This window comes from Chlamydotis macqueenii, chromosome 24 (assembly GCF_036417535.1).
Source record: "Chlamydotis macqueenii isolate bChlMac1 chromosome 24, bChlMac1.mat, whole genome shotgun sequence".
NCBI lineage: Eukaryota > Metazoa > Chordata > Aves > Otidiformes > Otididae > Chlamydotis > Chlamydotis macqueenii.
In genome coordinates, this window is record NC_141579.1 from 4,787,239 (window position 1) to 4,805,513 (window position 18,275).

Genomic DNA, 18,275 nt, shown 5'->3' on the forward strand with positions numbered 1-18,275 from the left:
GGGAAGCCGTGGGAGAGGAGAGAAGGGAAGGGGGTGTATGAAAAGGCATAGCAGCCTCCAGCTTTCCTGGCTGCTGAGGCTACCAGGGAGATAAGAGAACTGCAGCCCTGTCCCCTTTTCCATTTGCACAACTGTTCACACCCTTTGGCCAGATGACAGAGAAGCATCTGCCGCACGTACCCCGTGTCTGCATCTAACTCCCAGCTGTGTCACTGCATAGATGCAAACAGGGAGCTGATCTCATCCTTTGGGGACATCCAAGTCACAGCTGCCCTGTGCTATAAGCACCCCGGAGGCAATAGGAGACAAATACAGCCCAGGGCACATGGCCAAGCAGAGTGAGAAGTTCCCAGGAGCGCTGCTGAAGATTGTTGAGCAAATTAACTCTACTAACGCAAATGATAAGATTCTGAGCTGCAATCCCTGTACCTTCTATCTGACAGAATTCATCTGGTGGCTGCTTGTAATAGCACGACCTTAATGGACTCATCAAGGGAGCAAGGCTGTCTCTCTGGTTAAACATGGATTTGGGACCATGCTGTGGGCAGCTCGAGCAGGCTGCTAAGATGAAGGGACACACACTCTGGTGTAATAGGGCGCAGGATCTGGCCCCTTCATCCCTCCAGGAGAGGCAATTTCAAGTGTCATCACCTCCTCGAAACTGTATGGCAGAAGAAATAAATTACGAAAGGGATTTGATTGTTCATTACTCTGCTGAGCTGCAAGGAGATGAAGCAGAACTAAAATGAAGGGCTGGGAGGCAAAGGAAACGTCAGATAACATTTCCCATCTTCTCAAGGGCCCATCTTCTCCCCCAAAACAGGCCATTGCACTCTCCATGCTGCTGCACCAAGCTGTGAAGCCCCTGGTTCTGAGAAGGCAAGGGGATCTGTGGAGTTGGCCAAGTCGGGTGGAGAGAGAGCAGGGTGAGGTTCGTGCTGGATTTGGACAGATGGGTTAGAGATAACAAGGTCAAGTCTGGCTCCTCTTCGCTAGAGCCATTTTGAGTGGCACAGAGAGACAGGGACATCCCAGAATTTGGAGTTAACGCAGACATTTCTTGGCTGAGCAGAAAGCGTGGGGATGTAGCATGCATGTGCACATACAGAGGGGCTCCATTTCTATGGGTGGACACTGCTGCAAATAACTTCTTGCTGCTGCACCCTCTGAACACCGGCTCTTTCTGTGGCACAGGAATGACTTTGCTAGGCCCCGTCCTTTCACACAGAGAAAAGGGTTCCATCTTAAGCTGTCAAACCGTGTTTCCAGGTGCTGCTCCACAACTGCTACACTTTGCTCCAGGAGCAGAAGAAAAACCAGCCCAGTAAGAGGTATCTGCAGGAGAGCTCCCACTACAACAGCTACTCTGCAGAACTCTGGTCTCATCTCCGCTGGATCCCATGGGGTTAACATGCTGTTGCTGTTATCCAAGCCCCATCCTTGTTAGTGACCACTGGGAAGCATTGCAAGGGAAGGTCACCAGGGGTTAAAGCCACATTCCAGACATGCTTTTGCAGCCAGCAGCTACTTAACCAGATGCTACTTAACCAAAAATGACTCTGCTGCTTCCTGTGGAGGAGAGGAAAGGGAGAAAGCTGGTCATTGCTGGAGAGAGCAGAGATGCCTCCACCCTTGGTGAACAGCAAAGCAATTGCCTTTCCTGGAGCGTGTGTGAAATCTCCACTAATATCAAGTGCATCCATGTGTCCGGCTGCAGTTGGGCGTGCTCTTCAAAGCAGGCACAGGGGAGGTCTGGATCTGCACATCACACTGCCAAGTTCTCCCAAAACCTCATCAGAGACAGGGAAGTGGTCTGCAAAGCCTTTAAGTGCCAGTTGGGCTAGTAAAAATTACAGAGGAAAGCAAAGCGGGCAGGGATCTTAAAGAGATGCTGTGATTAGTACCTAGACAGTGGGATACCCATGCTCCAAATGCTCTCAGGACCCAAGGGATACCCGGTCATCTGGTCTTCAGCAGAGAGCAATCAGAGAGGGGATAAATCACATCACTCATAGAGGGGCTTGGCAGCCATGAGGGGCTCCCACTTGTGGGAAGGAGAGGGAGGACAATGCACAGAGCAGTCAGGAACATTTTTTTTTTGTTTAACCTCCCTTGGCAACACCGGCTTTTGGCCCCACTCAAAATATATGATGAACCCGAGACCCTCCCAGCACCCATTTGCTTGGACCAGATGCAGGGAGGTGCAGCAGCAAGCAGCTTGTGGGAGTGTGGGAGGCAAGATCCTCCACCTCACCAGGGCCCTGCGAATGCAGCCTGTGCAGTCGGGGATTTCCTGGGAAATGAGGCTGAAGCCCTGTGCGGCGGCAGCGTCAGGCGTGCAGCCATGGCTTGGCACTCACATCTGTGGCGGCTAATTGTGTAAATGAGAGTTACATCAACAAACATCCTGGCAAGAGAGGCTGTGACAGCTTTTAAAATTCCTTCTGACTTATATCAGGGCATAGAGCCAGAACAGCAGCTCTGCCTTCATTTTGGTGTTTAACCTTTGGCTGGCTAGCTGCACCTCCAGCTCCTGAGGTGGCACAAAACTCTTGCAAGAAAGAGAGCCCCTGAAATCTTTCTGTAGCTGGAGGAGTCTCTGGGAGGCAGGGATGGGGAGGGCTGCTGGATCCGCTCTGCTCTGACTTTTGTCACCAAGTGAAGCCCAGATAGTCCTGCACAAAAACCTTGCCAGCCACCTTTGCTCTCCAAATTGCTCCTCTTCCACAGGCTGAGGTCTAACTCCTCCTCTTTCTCCTGCCATATCTCACCAGATGAACAGGACTTGGTAGCACAGCTGGTTCTGGTTACTGCAGGGGTTACGTGGTGCTGCAAACTGAGCAAGAACACTGATTTCTGCTTGCACAGGGACAGAATCGCCTCACTGTGAAGTGCTTTCACAAGTGTTTCTTGCAGCCGGGCCACCTCCACCTGCAGTTAGGTGAGGATCTGAGCCAGGCTTAGGTGGAAGGAGATTGAGATGCCCTGTTCCTCTTCTCCTCTCCAGGCCAGGGCCAAAGGAAGGGGCATGAGGATTTTGGACCCAGCTCTGATGGAAGTAGGAAATGCTGCTGCTGAGGGGGCAGGAGGGCCACTTCAGCCTCGCACACTAATGGTCCAGTGCCACCGGCTCAGCTTTCCAAGCAGTTGTCTTTCCCTTCTTAATCCCTTATATCCTCCGGACGCTTAGCTGTTCCTGCAAGGGATTCACTCAATATACACAATGAAGGGAACTGCCCCCAGAGAAACCTACCCCACCTCTCCTCCTTACCATGCCTTTGAAATCTCCAGTGACTTGCAAGCCCTGCTGTTTATTCTACCCTTTGGCCCATCAGCTCTACCAGCTCACAGCTCTGGCTCTCCTGGGAACAGCATTTCATTAACCCTTTGCAAACACAAGACGTCATGAGGCTCTGAGGCACAGCTTGTGCCTGGGGGTGCGCATGCTATTGGAGTGTGTCTCAAATTAGCCAATCCTGCTCTCGTCTTTAAAACCAAACTGGATTTGTTCTGCCAACCTTTTCAACTCAGTTTAATTTAGCTCTGTGAACTTGCCGTGTCTCAGGCTCCCCGGAATGTGTCAGGTGGGGTGTATTATAAATAGGCATCATCTGATCTCATTGTCTTGCTCAAAGGTTCAGCAGGCAGAAAGAGTCCAGCAAGCGCTAACTTCTTCCACTGGATCAGGGTGGCAATCCAGGTCACAGACAGGCTTACTTTGACCTGGCACTGTACTGGGCCAGGCTGCTTTAGCCAGGAAGGCTGTGTACGCCTGTGAACAGGGATGCAATGGAGCACAAGGTAACATTAACTCCAGCAAGGCTGGCAGATAGAAGAGCTTCAAAGCTGCTAGTGTAAAGGAAGGAGAAGAATCACAACTCCTTCCCATTGATTTGCAATGTGTCTGTGAGCAAGGCAGCACATTGCTGGGTGCCTTGGCTAGCCAGCCATGAAATAGATGGGGACTTGTTTTGTGTGAGGAGGTGATAAATGGAAAGGGAAGCCTACTTTGCAATTGGTTACAGATGCAGGCAGATTTTTGAGCAAATGGCTTATCAGATGTGTTGTATGTTGTTATGCTGGTTTTCTGCAAAGCAGTGAAGGATTACGTTGAAGTTAGGAGGAGGAAAAAACAGGAGAAGAGTGTGCAGCTCCCTTTGAGCAAACTAGCTTCACTCAGAACTGCAATGAACCAGGCCCAGAGACTGACTCATCTTCCAGATTTACCTAGAGGATGCAGGTTAGTGCATCGGTGATTAGATGGGGCTCAGGCACTCTCTGAGGAAGCTGAATATATGGCAGGCAGTCAGGACAGAAAGACGACAGAGAGAGTACTGGTGTGAAACCCAGCCCTCTCATCCAAATAAAGCCTTCCTGCTTGCCAGCACCTCTGTGCCACCCCACAGCTGTCTGCGCAATTCGTGCAGGACCCCATTTCACAGGCCTGCTCCTCCCCACCTGGTCAGGCTGGATGTCACTGTGCATATACCACAGCAAGTGCAGAATTGTCTGGCTGACTGCAGCTTTACATAAAAAGATAATCATAGACAGGCACAGACCCTTGGTGGGGATGTAACATATCCCGCTTTCAAGTCTCGATCCCAAGAACAGCCGGGCTGCTTCATGATGCAAATGTCCCAGCCACATGAGTAGCTTTAAGGGAAGAAAGGAACAGACTTCCAAAAGTGTGACAGACGCTGTCTCTCCTTTCCTTTTGCAAAGTCCTCCACACCACTCCCCTTACAGCAAGAGCAAGTGAGTCATTCCCTCTGCTCTGGTATACCCTTCTCTGGAAGCTTTCAACTTTAAGTTCCCTTTGGGAACATCTCTCTTGCTCTCCTGCAAGCTAGCTCTCCAAGGCCTTCATTGTTCCTCTATTATTATTTACTATTGTGCTCTGCGGCTGCATTATTTCACCCCGTGGGCACAGCTCCGTCCGTTTGTTTCTGTGTTCTGAAGTGCTACCATGGCTGTTCACAGTAAATCTGAGCCACAGCTCTATCCATACAGATGGAGTCATCAGCCCTGTGGCTGTTTGGACAAGGATTTTTTCATAGCCAGTGCTATGAAACTACATGTCATTTGTGCACTGCGGTTGTGCCTGATGCATCTCTCCGGGGTGGACATTGTTGTCTTGGGGACATTCTTCACTTCTTTAAGAGATGTGAACAACTGACAGAATAGAACTGCTGGATGTGATTTAACCAAGGATTGGTGAATTACAGTATCAGCACCTCACAAAATGTTTTAATTGATCTAGTTGGTAGAAAGATCTTAATTTGTTACTGGTTACTTTTGGAAACCCAGACACACATATCGTCAGGTGACCGGGAAGGATGCTTTATGGATAGATAACCACTTCTTCTCCTTTCCTGTGTCTGCTTCCATCTCCAGAAGAACAAAGTAATGAACAAAACTGCTCTGAAAGAGACTGGGGGTGGAGTGTCCTTCTTTTCTCGTTAATACTGTGAATTAATTCAGTTTCCAGCAGGAACGAGGAGTTCCCAGCAGCCCTTGACATCCAGATAAGGCTGAGCTATTTGTTCAGCCCCTTTGGGTTCTCTGGTACCTGCCTCACTGCCAACTACTTCACATAAACTTTTGGGGGAGTTTTAAGTTATTTGGGCATGACATAGAGCAAGAAATTTTGCATTCTTAATTGGCAAAGCCTTTTCCCACTCCAGTCTGAAGGCCCCTGAGTTTCCCTGCCAATTTATTCTGATCCTGATTCAGAAGCCTTGCAAACATCTTCCCAGGGCTGCCCAAAAGCCCTGGCAATGTAACTGAATCCTCATCTGCCAGTTCTTATAGTGTTCTCCTGTTTGACTGCGCCCCTTCTCGCAGACACCCTGCCCTCCAGAAAAGCCTTGTTGGTGCCTCTGACTTTACCTGTTAAAGAGGCAATGCACACACAGGAGGAAAGGAAATAGGCGGGGTTGCAGGAGAGTCCTCCAAAAAGTACTAGCCACAGCTTTTCCCCAGGAAGGGGAGATTGAAAAAATAAACAGCTGGGGACGCAGATGAAAAAAAAAAAAAAGTTTAAAAAATGGAAGGGAAAAAAAAAAAAAAAAAAAAAAGGAAAATAGGGAAGAACCAGCAGAAAGGAAGGTCTCTCTCTCTGCCTCTTCCCATTTTCTTCTCCTCTCCTCTGCACTTTCTTGCTGTTTCAGTACCCTCATCTCCTCATTTATCTTCCTTGTCTCCTGCCTTCTCTTATTGTCAGCAATTATCCCTATCACCTTTCACAGCTTCCTAGCCAGGCTCCTGCAAAGAGGTGACCAAAACTTCTGCAGAATGGCTCCGTCTGTCCTCAGGAAAAAGACCTGCAGATGTAGTGGCAGGGCTTATTGTCATAGGATTGTGTCATTGTTTGGTACTTGTCATTCTGTGGAAGCACTGTATTGCCACACAGCTCTGTCTTAGGCAGCTGGAATGGGTACCAACAACGGGATGTTCATGAGAGCTTGGCAAGAAGGAGGTACTCTGATAAATACCCCAAAACATCTGCATTTCTCCTTGTGCTCCTCTGTTCTTTCCCTATCCCTCATCCCCTTCTGTCTTTACCCAGTGCCCTGTATTTACCACTCTTCTGCAAACTGATGGCTGCCAGGCTCTAAGTTTTCCTGGCTCCTTTACACCATTACACAGCCCTGTTCAAGTTCCTGGAGATTCATTGTTGTTTTATTTATTTCCCTTTCCTTCTTTCTCATTCCGCCCCCTTCCCCCACACACATATACACATCTACTGATTTACAGCTGTAGCAGGAGGCTGATGTTCTCTGCTTGCTACCTGCCATCCAGAGAGCCATTTGGGGCCAATTCATCACAGAAATGCCCCAGCCAAAGTGACTAGAAAATTCTTTACAGTCGCCATCCCTGCCACAATCTCGAATGCTGTCTGGGGCTTTGGATTGCAACAAGTCAGCTGTCTGCCTGAGCATGGCTGTAAGTGAGCTGTCTCAAGGCAGAAATATTATTTACAAGATAATGTGGCTTATGGAGAAGGGAAAAGAAAGAAAAGTGACTGCCATTGCCGAGGACAGTGGGGAGCGGAGCCTCACATTCTGATGACTACAGCATCCTGCCACTCGAAGACACACAGCCCTGAGCTCTTAATTAAGGAACAGGGGAAGGCAGGATGTGGGATGCTGACCAATGGAGGCTCTGGGGGGGGGTCCTTGTGAGGCAAGAGAAAAACAGGTCTGCACAGAAAGGGATGGGGAATCGGTATCAAGACAGTTCCCAGGGTAAATTCTTCATTGGTAGCAATGTCTCAGTACAGTGCTAGGAGTTCAAGCGTTTTGTACTGATACAGTAAAGATGCCAGTTCTCCGCTGTGCAATTTGCTGGTATTGACCAGAGAGGGATTTCCCTGGGAAATGTTTATACACCTCAGTTCACTCCTGGATGACAGCAGCAAATCTGAAAGGTGAAAAAGGCTGGCTGTGCGGTGAGATCTGGGAATAGGCCGTTGGCAATAATTCAGCACAGTCAGTTCTGCGATTGCGCCTGGTATGTGGGACTTCGGGCAGCCTTCGAGCTAAGCAAGTCCTGAGTCCATGGATGTGAGGTGGAAGTAAGGGGCAGATTTTCACCCTGAAAAGTCCTGTATAAGTTGTCCTATGTGGTTTAGGAATGTGTGCAGACATGCACACATGTAAAGGGGGTATAATTTTGAGGTCCTGGGGATGGGTGGTTTAGTGGAGATACTGGTTACCACTATGATACCCAAAGCCATAATTGTTGCATAGTAAGGTATGTATAGTCCAGTATCTATAGTCTCTAAAAGCAGTCAGTAGCCAGTGCATTAAGAAAAGTACAAAAATCACGTGTCACAGACAAGTTCTACAAAGCACCTTGTTCCCTCATCCCAGTCTCGCTCCCCTCCCCTGAATTTCCTTTCCTTCTCCTCCTCCTCCCTCCATTCCAATTATCTCCTTCTTTCATCACTGCCATAGCTGTAAGTACAAAGTACCAATTAGCTAGTTTTCAAGTTTAATTAGGTTGGAAGGTAGAACAAATTAAATCCTTTTATCATATGTTTCAAAGCGCTTTCCCATCAGACCCATGGGATAGGTTTCCTTTGAATGAGGTCCACGTTAGTCACCAAGGAGCTGGCCCAAGTCACAGAGCTCTCCAGCCACGGGACAAACAGGAGACGAAATGCAAGATGCAATATATGTCCCACTCACCCCTAAATTCTATACTCAGGACACTTTTTTTTTTTTTTGGTAAAGTTTAGGGGTGCACATCCCTCCGCTCTATCTCAATAAATTGAGCATTGGTCCTTAGCTTTTCTAAGGTCTATATTAATAGCAAAGCTCTCCTTCACTTCAACAGCACCAGGAATTCAGTGAAGACACTGTGACAAAGCTGTGCAGAAGGCTTTCAAAATAGTTAACTAGTATCAATTAGAAGGTCCACATTAATTCCTCTGCATCACATGGGATGGCTTCTTGGAAGTATCTTTATTCCCTAAACCTTTCTTTCTTTGAGGATAGAACAAAGGCAGAAAAATGGATCCAGGAATAACCACCTGACTTAAGGGGAAATTGCAAAATAGAGTAAGGAAGCTGTGAGCTCTTGGAGACACAGTGGACTGCAATTGCAGCCACAGATTTCTGTTCCTCTTGAGCTCTGACTACTACATTTCAGTATGACCTGTCTCCCCCCATCAAGCTGCCTGCACATGGCTACCTGAGACAGTTTCAGAGCACGCTGGCATCCTTGCTCCCAGAGTCCCTGGTTCTATTGGTCTTTACACCTTACCAGTTGTGTTGTCTGATGCTCTAACCCTCTCTCCTGTGCTTCCCTGTGTGTTGCAGACAAGCCATTACCTCAGGGTGCCCCAGGAGGCATTATTGGTATCATGGGAGGAGTCATCGCAGCAGCTCTCATCATCGGTGTGGTTGTCACCGTAATTATTGTCTACAGGCGGCAGCAAAAGAACCGCACTGAAACGGACAATGACCTGTAAGTAGCCCCATTCTTACAGAAATACAGCACACTGATGGTACAGGTACCCTTGGATGGAGGGGCACTGCTGGCACTTCTGCTACCTGCACACAAGAAAAGGCTGGCGGCAAACCATTTTTCCTGCCTGCCACCCTCTAGCTCACTCCTCTGACTTCCTTCCCTTCCTTGGCCCCCTCTAGTGCTTTCCATCCTGCTCTCTCCTATTTTTGAACTCTTATCGCAAGCCTTAAGTGGAAACTGAAGCACAACGATGTTCACCCAGATGCTGTAGCATATCCTTTGACATGGTGCAGTGGCTCAGTGCCACCCTCACCTCCAGTGGTAGGAAAGGATCCTATTTTTCCTATTTCAAAGAAATGGCTTCAGGCTCCTAAATTAGACTGAATCACATTCCGCCACCAGAGAGGGGTCTCTGATAGATCCTAAGCACCTCTGAATGTATCCCAAAGAGTCCAGAAATGATTCACATCTGCTCATCATTCCAGTTTTGTTCATATGGTGCCAGCCTGAAGACATTAACTCTGGCAATATGAGAGCAGGCACAGGGGACACCCCAGGGGCTCCTCTTTGAGAGGTTCTTGCTTTGTTCTGCCTTACACTCTGCAGCACAGACCCCAGGCAGGGAATTCAGTGGCAGGGAGTCCAGTCTGTGCAGCATGAAATGTTTACCTTGCCCTCTTCCTAAAAAGCTCCATCTTGTCACTGCCTTTTCACAAAAGCACCCCCCTGCTTCCTTCCCACCTCACAGGGGAGGAATGGAAAGCCCAAAGGCTCTACGTTGCTTTTATCTTCCACAACCCACCACCTCGTTGTTACGTCTTGGTCACATTTTGTGCTCCATTTAATCCCATTTGAGAGAGGGCATTGGAGGATAACAGAAGAGGGAGGGAAGAGAAGCGAGGAAAGCAGAAGAAGAGACAGAAAGGCACACAAACAAAAAATAGCACCACAAGGTGAAATTGCATGAACAGCATCGGCTCTGTGATAGAGATTAATTCAGACAATCCACTTCCCACAATGGCCCTCCACGCAGGCACAGGGAAGAGCCACTTCAGCTGAGAACAGAAACACAATGATGCCCTAGTCTGCAGAGGTGCTGCCTCTATTGTGGAGTCTGCTCCAAAGCCTCCAAAAGTAAATAGCATTTCTTTTCTTTAGAGCCATCAAGTTAATGTTTTGCAGAGCCTCAGGGACCCATTTTGCCCTCACCCGTACACTCTGGTCCCACGCTGGAATCCATTGGGTTGCCAAGGAAAGTCACCCATCTCTATCAGAAGCTTTGGTGAAGTTTGTACAGAGAGAAGGAAGGGGGAGCCAGCTAATTAGTGGATCAGAGTTTTAATAAGTTTTGTAAAAGGATTAGACACATCTGTGCATATGAACAGAATGTGAAGAGACAGTCTCTAGGCTGGGATTATGATGATTACCAATCCTTATGCTCTGGGGCAAAAGCTGATCCCCTGACTGGTGATCAGGGATAAATGTCCCTGCATGGCATAGCATGTCTAGGAGGAAGATTCAAACTCTTACTGGGATACCTGTGGCAGGGGCTACCATTCCCGATAAGGTCCTGAACTGGGGGTGACTCTTTCTGGTACCCTACAGCCATAAAATGAGCCACCTCCCATGGGATGATTTGGAGCCATTCCAAAACAGTGCCAGGAGACAGGTATCCCAGCTGCACCCTCGGAATCTGCAATCTGACATGGGGATTTGCTTGGAATTAGGAACAGAATCTAGGGGAAAGTTTATTTTTATTAACAATTCTAATTGGTGTGAGAAAGAGGGCAGTGGGGGGTTGCTGAGAATAATCTATATTATCATATTGGCAGTTTGGTGACAAACACAATCAAATATTTGGTGCATGCAGGATCTGGCTTGTTACAGAACATCAAGGCAAGCAGACCCCTTTTCTCTTGCTCTCTAATCAGCAACCACTTCTTTATCTGCAGAACTGACTTGCCTCCATCCCACAAACCTGTCCCTCCACCGAAGAGGAAACAGGAGATGAAAAGCCACCTGACTGCAGAAGACATCCAGGTAGGCCTCCCCAGCCCTGCTGCAATTTCCTTCCTCTGGTAAGGAAAATTTATTCCAAGCAGCATCTGCAGTGCCTAAATTTTGGAAACCCAGGTTTGCAAAAGCAAAGAAGTCCATGGCCTAAGGTTGAGGGGCAGCAAGTAAGGACTTGTCTCCCCAGTATTCCCAAAGATTGTCACTAATTGAAAGCTGTATTTTGGATCCTGTTTACTCCCTTTCATGGGGATTGAATTCTAAATTAAATGGCATTCAGATAGGTTCTTAGGTGTTAGGACTTTTGAGCATGAGTGGCAGTGAGGGGTATGAGAATGAAAGAAAGAGTACAGGAGGCAAATAAGATGGTAGGACCAAGGGAGAAGCTAAGATGCACTGCCCTTCATGGTGATGTCTTGTGGTGGCGTCACCTGAAACAGATATTGCCCCAAGCTGTGATAGAAGGATCATACTTGCTCTCCTCATCTATCTTCTCTCCTCTATTACAGGTTGTTCACCTAGACAACATGAAACACGAAGAGGAAATGCAGAAACTCCCTTTGCAGACTCCATACTATGACATGGCAGCCACCGAGCCCTCTCCCTACACTGACAAACTGGTAAGGAGATCAGGGTGCTAATAGTGCTGCCTGGCCTCATCCTTACCCCCAGCCTCTCACACAGGATCTCTCACCCTAAAAACCAAAAGACCTCCACCATCCATGGGGGTGAACAAGCAGCCTTCACAGTCCAGGAGCGTCCTGTCCTGGAGGAAGGTAACATCCACACTATGATCTCAGCCCACCCCTCAAATACCACTGACTAATTCAGCACTTGCGCCTTTTGCCCTTGGTTTCCATAGGTCCTAGAGCTGCACCTTTACAGGTCATTCCTCAGTAAAACACCCTGCTTATTCCAAATCTTCATCAGAGCACTGTCACAACCTGTGATAGTCTCATCTTTACCTACATATGGCAGCTAAGCCTACAAGCCAGCTATCCCACCCTGGTCACTCTTAACCTCCTGTAGCTGAGCCCCTGTTAGAGTTTGCAGCTGAACAAGGCAGCTCTCAAAGACAAGCATGCGCTGCAGTGAGAGCTTCACAAAGCAATTATCTGCAGGGCAGAGTGTGTTAGTGTTTAACTCTCAATGGACAACAAATTCTTTAACCCTCTTTTTGTGTGTGTGTGTGTGTGTGTGTGTGTGTGTGTGTGTGTGTGTGTGTGTGTGTGTGTCTATGGATTTGTTCAGCCTCAGATAGGGAACTGCTAATGTGAGGCAGCAGAAGCAGAGAGATTAGGGTCAGGGAGAGATGTTAGCAGCCACGCAGGAAAGGCTGGTTTTCAAGAACTGAGGCTGGAGAAGGAAATGTTAGATTCAAAGGGCAAAGGCATAGGAAACAGAGAACATGTAGGATTAGAGTCCTCCCTTAAGAAAACAGAAAACCTTCCTCCTCCCAGGCCTTGGACAATATCCTTTCCCTCTATCACCCCGTGGCACGAGGCTGCTCCCTCCCATCCTCCATAGGAGACACAGGATACCCATGTAAATGCTGCAGGTCTCCCTCACACTCTTCTTCCATGAAGGGTGGTTCAGAACGCTGCACACCCACTCTGGTGCTTCTAGGTCTCAGCAATGTGAACTCATTTGATTGAGAAAGCAGTATAAATATCAGCCCCTACTAGAGTAACATTTTATGAACATAACTAATTATAATGCTCCCTCCAGTTCATCCTGTTATGACCCTTTAATGCGTATTCCTGTGCAGATAATAGAAGGACAGGGCCCAGTGACCTTTAGCTAGCAGAAGCCTGCAGTAAGACAGATGCCGAGGGCACTGGAAATAAAAAGGCACAGTTCTGTGCTGAGCTGTGTTGATGCAATCCTATTTGCTTCACGCTAGCTGATGTTCCTAAATAAAAACTTCCCTTTGGAGCCCTCCCTCAGTCCTGGGGCTTGTCTCCAGCTCTTTCTAATCCTCGCTGAGTGGTAGGTGAGTTTTAAATGAAAAACAGGATGCTAGAGCCATAAAGGCTGCTCTGTGGAGAGCATCCGAGAGCTGAATTTCAGGCAAGCAGGAGGACGGAGGAGCAGCTCATTTTGGGAAATAATGAGCAGTCAGTTAATTAAGTGGCAGAGTTAGTGATGTGAGATGAGGCCTGATGGGTAGCTGCTCTGTAACCATGGAAACGGAGTTTGCTGCTCTCTATCCTGGTCTGAGAAGATGCATTTCTATGTCCTGTGCTTGGCACTCGCTGCTCCTTACCCTTAGTTTTAGCCAAAACGTGATGGACTGTGGAGACCTCATTTCATCTGGCCCATGAACAAATACCCTTTGCAGTAGGGATGCAGTGTCTGGGTGACTCAGCCGCTGCTGCCACAGCTCTGCCCGCTCTTGGCACAAGTCTAGCACAGCTGTGAATTCAACCTGTCCTCTGGTCAGCTTGGCTGGCAGTCCCTGTGAACGATATCAGGCTCCCTCATCACGCACAGGCACTGTGCTTTGGCTTTTTGCCCCAGGAACGAGATGAGGCTTGCTCCCATTTCCTGCTAAATCGCAGTATCCTTTGGGCAGGCAGCAGGCTATTCAAGTTCGTGACTGGCAAGGGGAAGGAGGGTGTCACTTTGCTGCCAAGGGGTGCTGGTTTTGCTGGATTCTTCCCAGATAAGAGGCAGTATAGGCTGCCACAGCCAGGGCCAGGTGTGCATCATGTTTTGCAGCCACGCTTTGCAAAGGAGCCAGCTCTTGCCCTCCTCCCTGCAGGACCACTCATGAGCATCACATTTTTCACCCCTAAAGCACTGCAGAGGCCTCCTGTTCATGTCACACATGCAGTTCCCTGCAGAGGGGATGCTGAGGAGTGTCTGGCTGGGATAGCACTGGAAACCTCCAGCAAACAGCAGCAGGGATAATGGTAGTTACTAAAACCAGCAGACGCAGCTCAGGCCCAGTCACCACACTCGAACAGCACGCTAAGGGACTGACCAAGGCAAACTAGACCTGCACAGTCCTACATCTGAGAGATGAGCCAGTTGGAGGATGAGGGAAGCACATTCCCTTCAGCTTCACCGGGTCTCTGCCAATCTCACTTTGATACAGCCCCACTCCCACTGTGTTCAGATGCAGATGTAGGCAGCTGCTCTGTTGTACATGTGGTTTTGGGATCCTTTAGAGGGGTAGGCACAAAAGAAAGGCAGGATATTCTTGTTCTGCTTGCACTTCATCTGGAGATTTGACTTGGGAGGGTAGTGAAGAAGATGAGAGTTGAAGGGAACGGATTCTGGAGGAAAATGGGGCGGGTGCATTCAGCTTTAAATGAATTGTGCAAAACCTCGTAATTTGGGACAAACCAGATTCATCACAAGGCGACATGAAAGCTACTGCCTGGGGTTGACAATTTCACAGCGCTAGAATGGGAGTCAGAAAGTGATTAGAGCTGGCAAAGAGTGAGGGAGGGGGTAATCGGAGAGGTGCCAGCAGAAAATAAGAGCGGCAGGTGAAGGAGGAATCCCCAAAGAGGGTGCGCAGGTATGCGTGTGCGGACGCGTGCAGATGCGTGCTGGCAGGGGACCAGGTGAAGAGGAGAGGCTGGGGCATGTCTGCAGGGACAAGATACCTACAGAAGGGAGCAGGGGTGGGCCCCATGTTGAGGCTTCAAATGAATATGTATGTTTATGTGTTGCAGACTGTGGTAAAGATAACACAAAGCTGACAGTACTGAAATATGCAAGGACAGTGTAATGGATGATTAAGGGTGGAGAAGTGGGCAAGAGGTGATGGGATTACCTCTAGCATTTGTCTCTGAGCTCTTCTGAGGTAAAATCTTTGGTTTATGCAAAGATATCTAAGCGGGAGTGAATGGGATGGGCAGGTGAGTATGTGCTTCAGATAATACTTACAAATAATACGCACATCAGAGTGCCGGAACCCACGCGCGTCAGCGCACAGAGTAACACGTAGGTGGGTAAATGTAGAGGTATACCCTGCATGCACATGGCAGTGCCTATGTGTCCTGTAGATGCTGTGTGCTTGTGCACGAGAGAGGTGGAGGTACGAGTGCTTGTAGGAGCAGATATATGATTGGTGTAAGCGTCAGCAATACCCATTTGCACAGGTAGAAGGGAAAGTTTCATTGCTGCAGACAGCAAAATAATTCCTTTCAGTTTACAGGGCAATTACCAGGGTGCCGATGCTGATGATTTACACAAAGCGCTTGCGTGTGGCACTGCTAGAGCTTGTATACAAGTCACATTATTGATATTGTAATAAATTTTGCTCCAAACTAGCAGTAGGGAGCAGGAGCAAGCCCAAGGGTGGCAAAAAGCAGGGGAACTCCATGGAGAAAACACCTCCAGTGGGAAGGAAGGACTATTTTGGAGAGGAGTGAGGCAAAGTAGATAGAAAGGAACGAGGAGGTAAAGAGTCAGTCTGCCTTTCTCTGGGACTAGAGGAAGTACTGAGATACAAAGTTCAGGGGGAAAGAGTTCTGCAGGACACTGGTTTAGGTTTGAGACTGCAGTTGGCATTACTAATTTTGTTTAAGTGTCTGTCGACAGTCTGGGTCCAGACATGAAGCAGAGAGGCCATAGATACACAGTTTTCATGCCAACAGCTTGCCACTGCCATCTGGCCATCTCCCTATGGCAGGACAAAGGGCAACCTCAAACCTCCCAGTCCTCCAGCATCCAGCTTCGCTGAGCACCACAGGGGAACCAGACACTGGAAGTGCCATCACAGCTGTGTTCCCCTTTCTCCTCATCCCACTGGCTGGGAGACACCAGCAGGCCTGCAAACCCTGCCACAGAACAGCGCAGCAGTGAGATAATCACTCACTGAATAACCCCTTCCAGCAACAGGCACTAAAACAGCCCATTACAGGCCTATAAACTTCTGGAAATGGATCTGCCACAGCTGGTACGTGGCTGAGGACACTTCCAAACAAAGAGAAGAGAAACATTTTCAAATTAAACACCTTTTGCATAATTGCCATGTGATGCAGCCATTTTGGAAAGGGGACAGAGAAACTGGAAAGCTATTTCATTTGGAAGAGACAACTCTCTCCTCTCAGAAAGGCTTTGCAGATGCTTGGCTAATTCTGGCACAGAAGCAAGCATTAAAAAAACTCTACAGGGCAGGTAGCCAGGGTATCCCCTCATACCTTGGCTACTGACACAGGCTCTTGGTGTCTCATTTTCCCCAGGGAATAGCGAGGTTTCCAGGCCATCCTGCCTTCCAGTGGTCTCTGACCATTACTATTTCTCAAGCATGAAAGATGTCTGGGTAGGAGCGATCAGACAAATTGGATAATATTACATTCATGCAGTTCTTGCTGATAAGCTTGCTTAGTAAGGGAATACCCATAAATATTTTCATGCTAAAGAAAGATGCTTTTAGCATCTATTAGACATTATAACAATATCAAAATCATGCTGCATAGTTAATCTGCAGTAGCATACTGTGCAGTCAAGCCTCACGTTAAAATACAGCACTTGAGAACTCTACAGCCTCCAAGTTAGGGCAAGCCAACAGTATTGGCTAAGCAGTGTCATTTCTCTATGGTAACGCGTCTGCTGCAAACCTGCCCTTGGAGCTATGGCTTTGAAGCCACTCTTTCAGTATCCCCTTCCTGACACCCAAAAGTCAAGCCTTCCCCATGATTTTCGCTCACGCTCCCAACCTTGCATTTGCCTCCAAATGTGCTGCAATGAACCCCAAATTCCTAGGTCAAAACTGACAGCTTAGGTATCCAATAAGGTTTAAATTCACTGAACCACCCCCAGCTAAGGAAAAAGCTGATCCCAGAGGGGTTGACAGGAAGATGAGAGCAGCGAGATGCTGCTGGGAGCAGCCCCAGTAAAAGGAGGAGATGGGGCAGTTGCTGGGTATGCTGCCAGCCTGGGCTGAGTCACTCTTTGGGGAGCAATGCCATTGGGACCTTTGCTTTGATTTGGGATTTTACCTGACTGATTGTTCATTACTTCCCTACCTCCCTCTTTTTAACTGTTTTTTTTCTTCCTGTCCCCTCTCACCCTTTTCTTCTCTCTCCCTCCACCCTTCACACACTCCCACTCCTGTCTCATTCACTCATTCCCCACCTTCTGCATGGTTCCTATGTTCTCCCTCCCCCTCCTCCCCACTTCAACCCCAATTCCTCCCTCCTGTGTCCCCACCGCCTTGCTGCTCTCTTCTCTCCAGAACTCTGGCAACAAGGATTGCGATGTCCACTATGCAGAGCTGGACACTTCCGCTCTGGCCTCGTCACCCAGTCCTCGGACCTCCATCCATGCTGGCGGAGACCTAGTCGAGTATGCAACCATCCAGCCCAACTTACGCTAGCGCATGTCACTCTAGGCCCTTTCCCCTCAGATTCTGGCCTCAAGGTACATGATCACACTCTGCCTTCCTCACTGCACCCCTCTGAAGTCAGTGCTCCCATCCTGCATCTCCTTCCCTTCCTGTGGAGTGGCCCCTATGCATCCAGTCTGTCCTCCTCCCCAGCCCCTCCATCTCCTGCACGCTGCCTGCTCTTCGCTACCTTTATTTCTAGGGGTGCTGACAGGAATGCCTTTGCCTTGTCTTGCCTTCTGTGCACGTTCTTTGCAGTGTTTTCCTTTGCTTTCTTCAGTGAGGCATGTGGGAGGGGGAAAGAGTTAATGGTTTTGTTTCAGAACAGGGGTCTGCTCCCTCTGCAGTCAGTGTGGCTGGAGACACAGGGAGAAATGAGGTGGGTTTGGAGGGTACAGCTCTTGGTGCAGGATTTGGTTAGGGGAATTTTTGTAAGGCTCAGCAGCATGAGGCAGAGCAGCTATACTAGGATGTGCAGAAGCTGAAGCCAAAAAACCTCATGGAGATGCTACAAGGACATTTCCAAGCTAGTCACTACAAGAAGGGGAGGGAAAGAAGAGGAGACTGACTGAAAGAAAAAAAAAGTTTGTGTGCATAGAAGCAACTATAGATAAGATGGAGCATATGTGCATGTGTGAAAGAACAAGGTGGGAGAGTATGTGAGAGAATATGGGAACATGGAAAGGCTCCTGCATCTGAAAGAGTGGGTGAATAAGAGACAGTCAGAGAGGGACTACATACGCAAAAATAGAAGAGCTTCGTTGTGAGAGGTTGGTGCACAGTATGCTTGGATGTTTGAGAGAAAGGGAGAAAGATGATTTTCTTTGGCACTCTCCTTCTCAAAATTAGAGACCAGACCTGACTGTTTCCTTGTTCTCATGTTTTTCTGACCACTTTAAGTGTCCCCAGGCTCCTTCAAGCAAGCTCAGGTCCTGTGGCA

The 18,275-nt window shown here is 48.4% G+C and overlaps 1 protein-coding gene across 1 annotated transcript; it reads left to right on the forward strand.

Annotated features, from left to right (window-relative positions):
* Positions 1–325: 325 nt before the first annotated feature.
* LOC147597885 (uncharacterized) lies at positions 326–17,326 on the forward strand. Its single transcript, XM_086765996.1, has 6 exons — positions 326–463; positions 1,270–1,324; positions 8,826–8,973; positions 10,929–11,016; positions 11,499–11,609; positions 17,186–17,326. The coding sequence occupies exons 1-6, from the start codon at positions 326–328 to the stop codon at positions 17,324–17,326; spliced, it is 681 nt and encodes a 226-aa protein (XP_086622122.1).
* Positions 17,327–18,275: the final 949 nt, after the last annotated feature.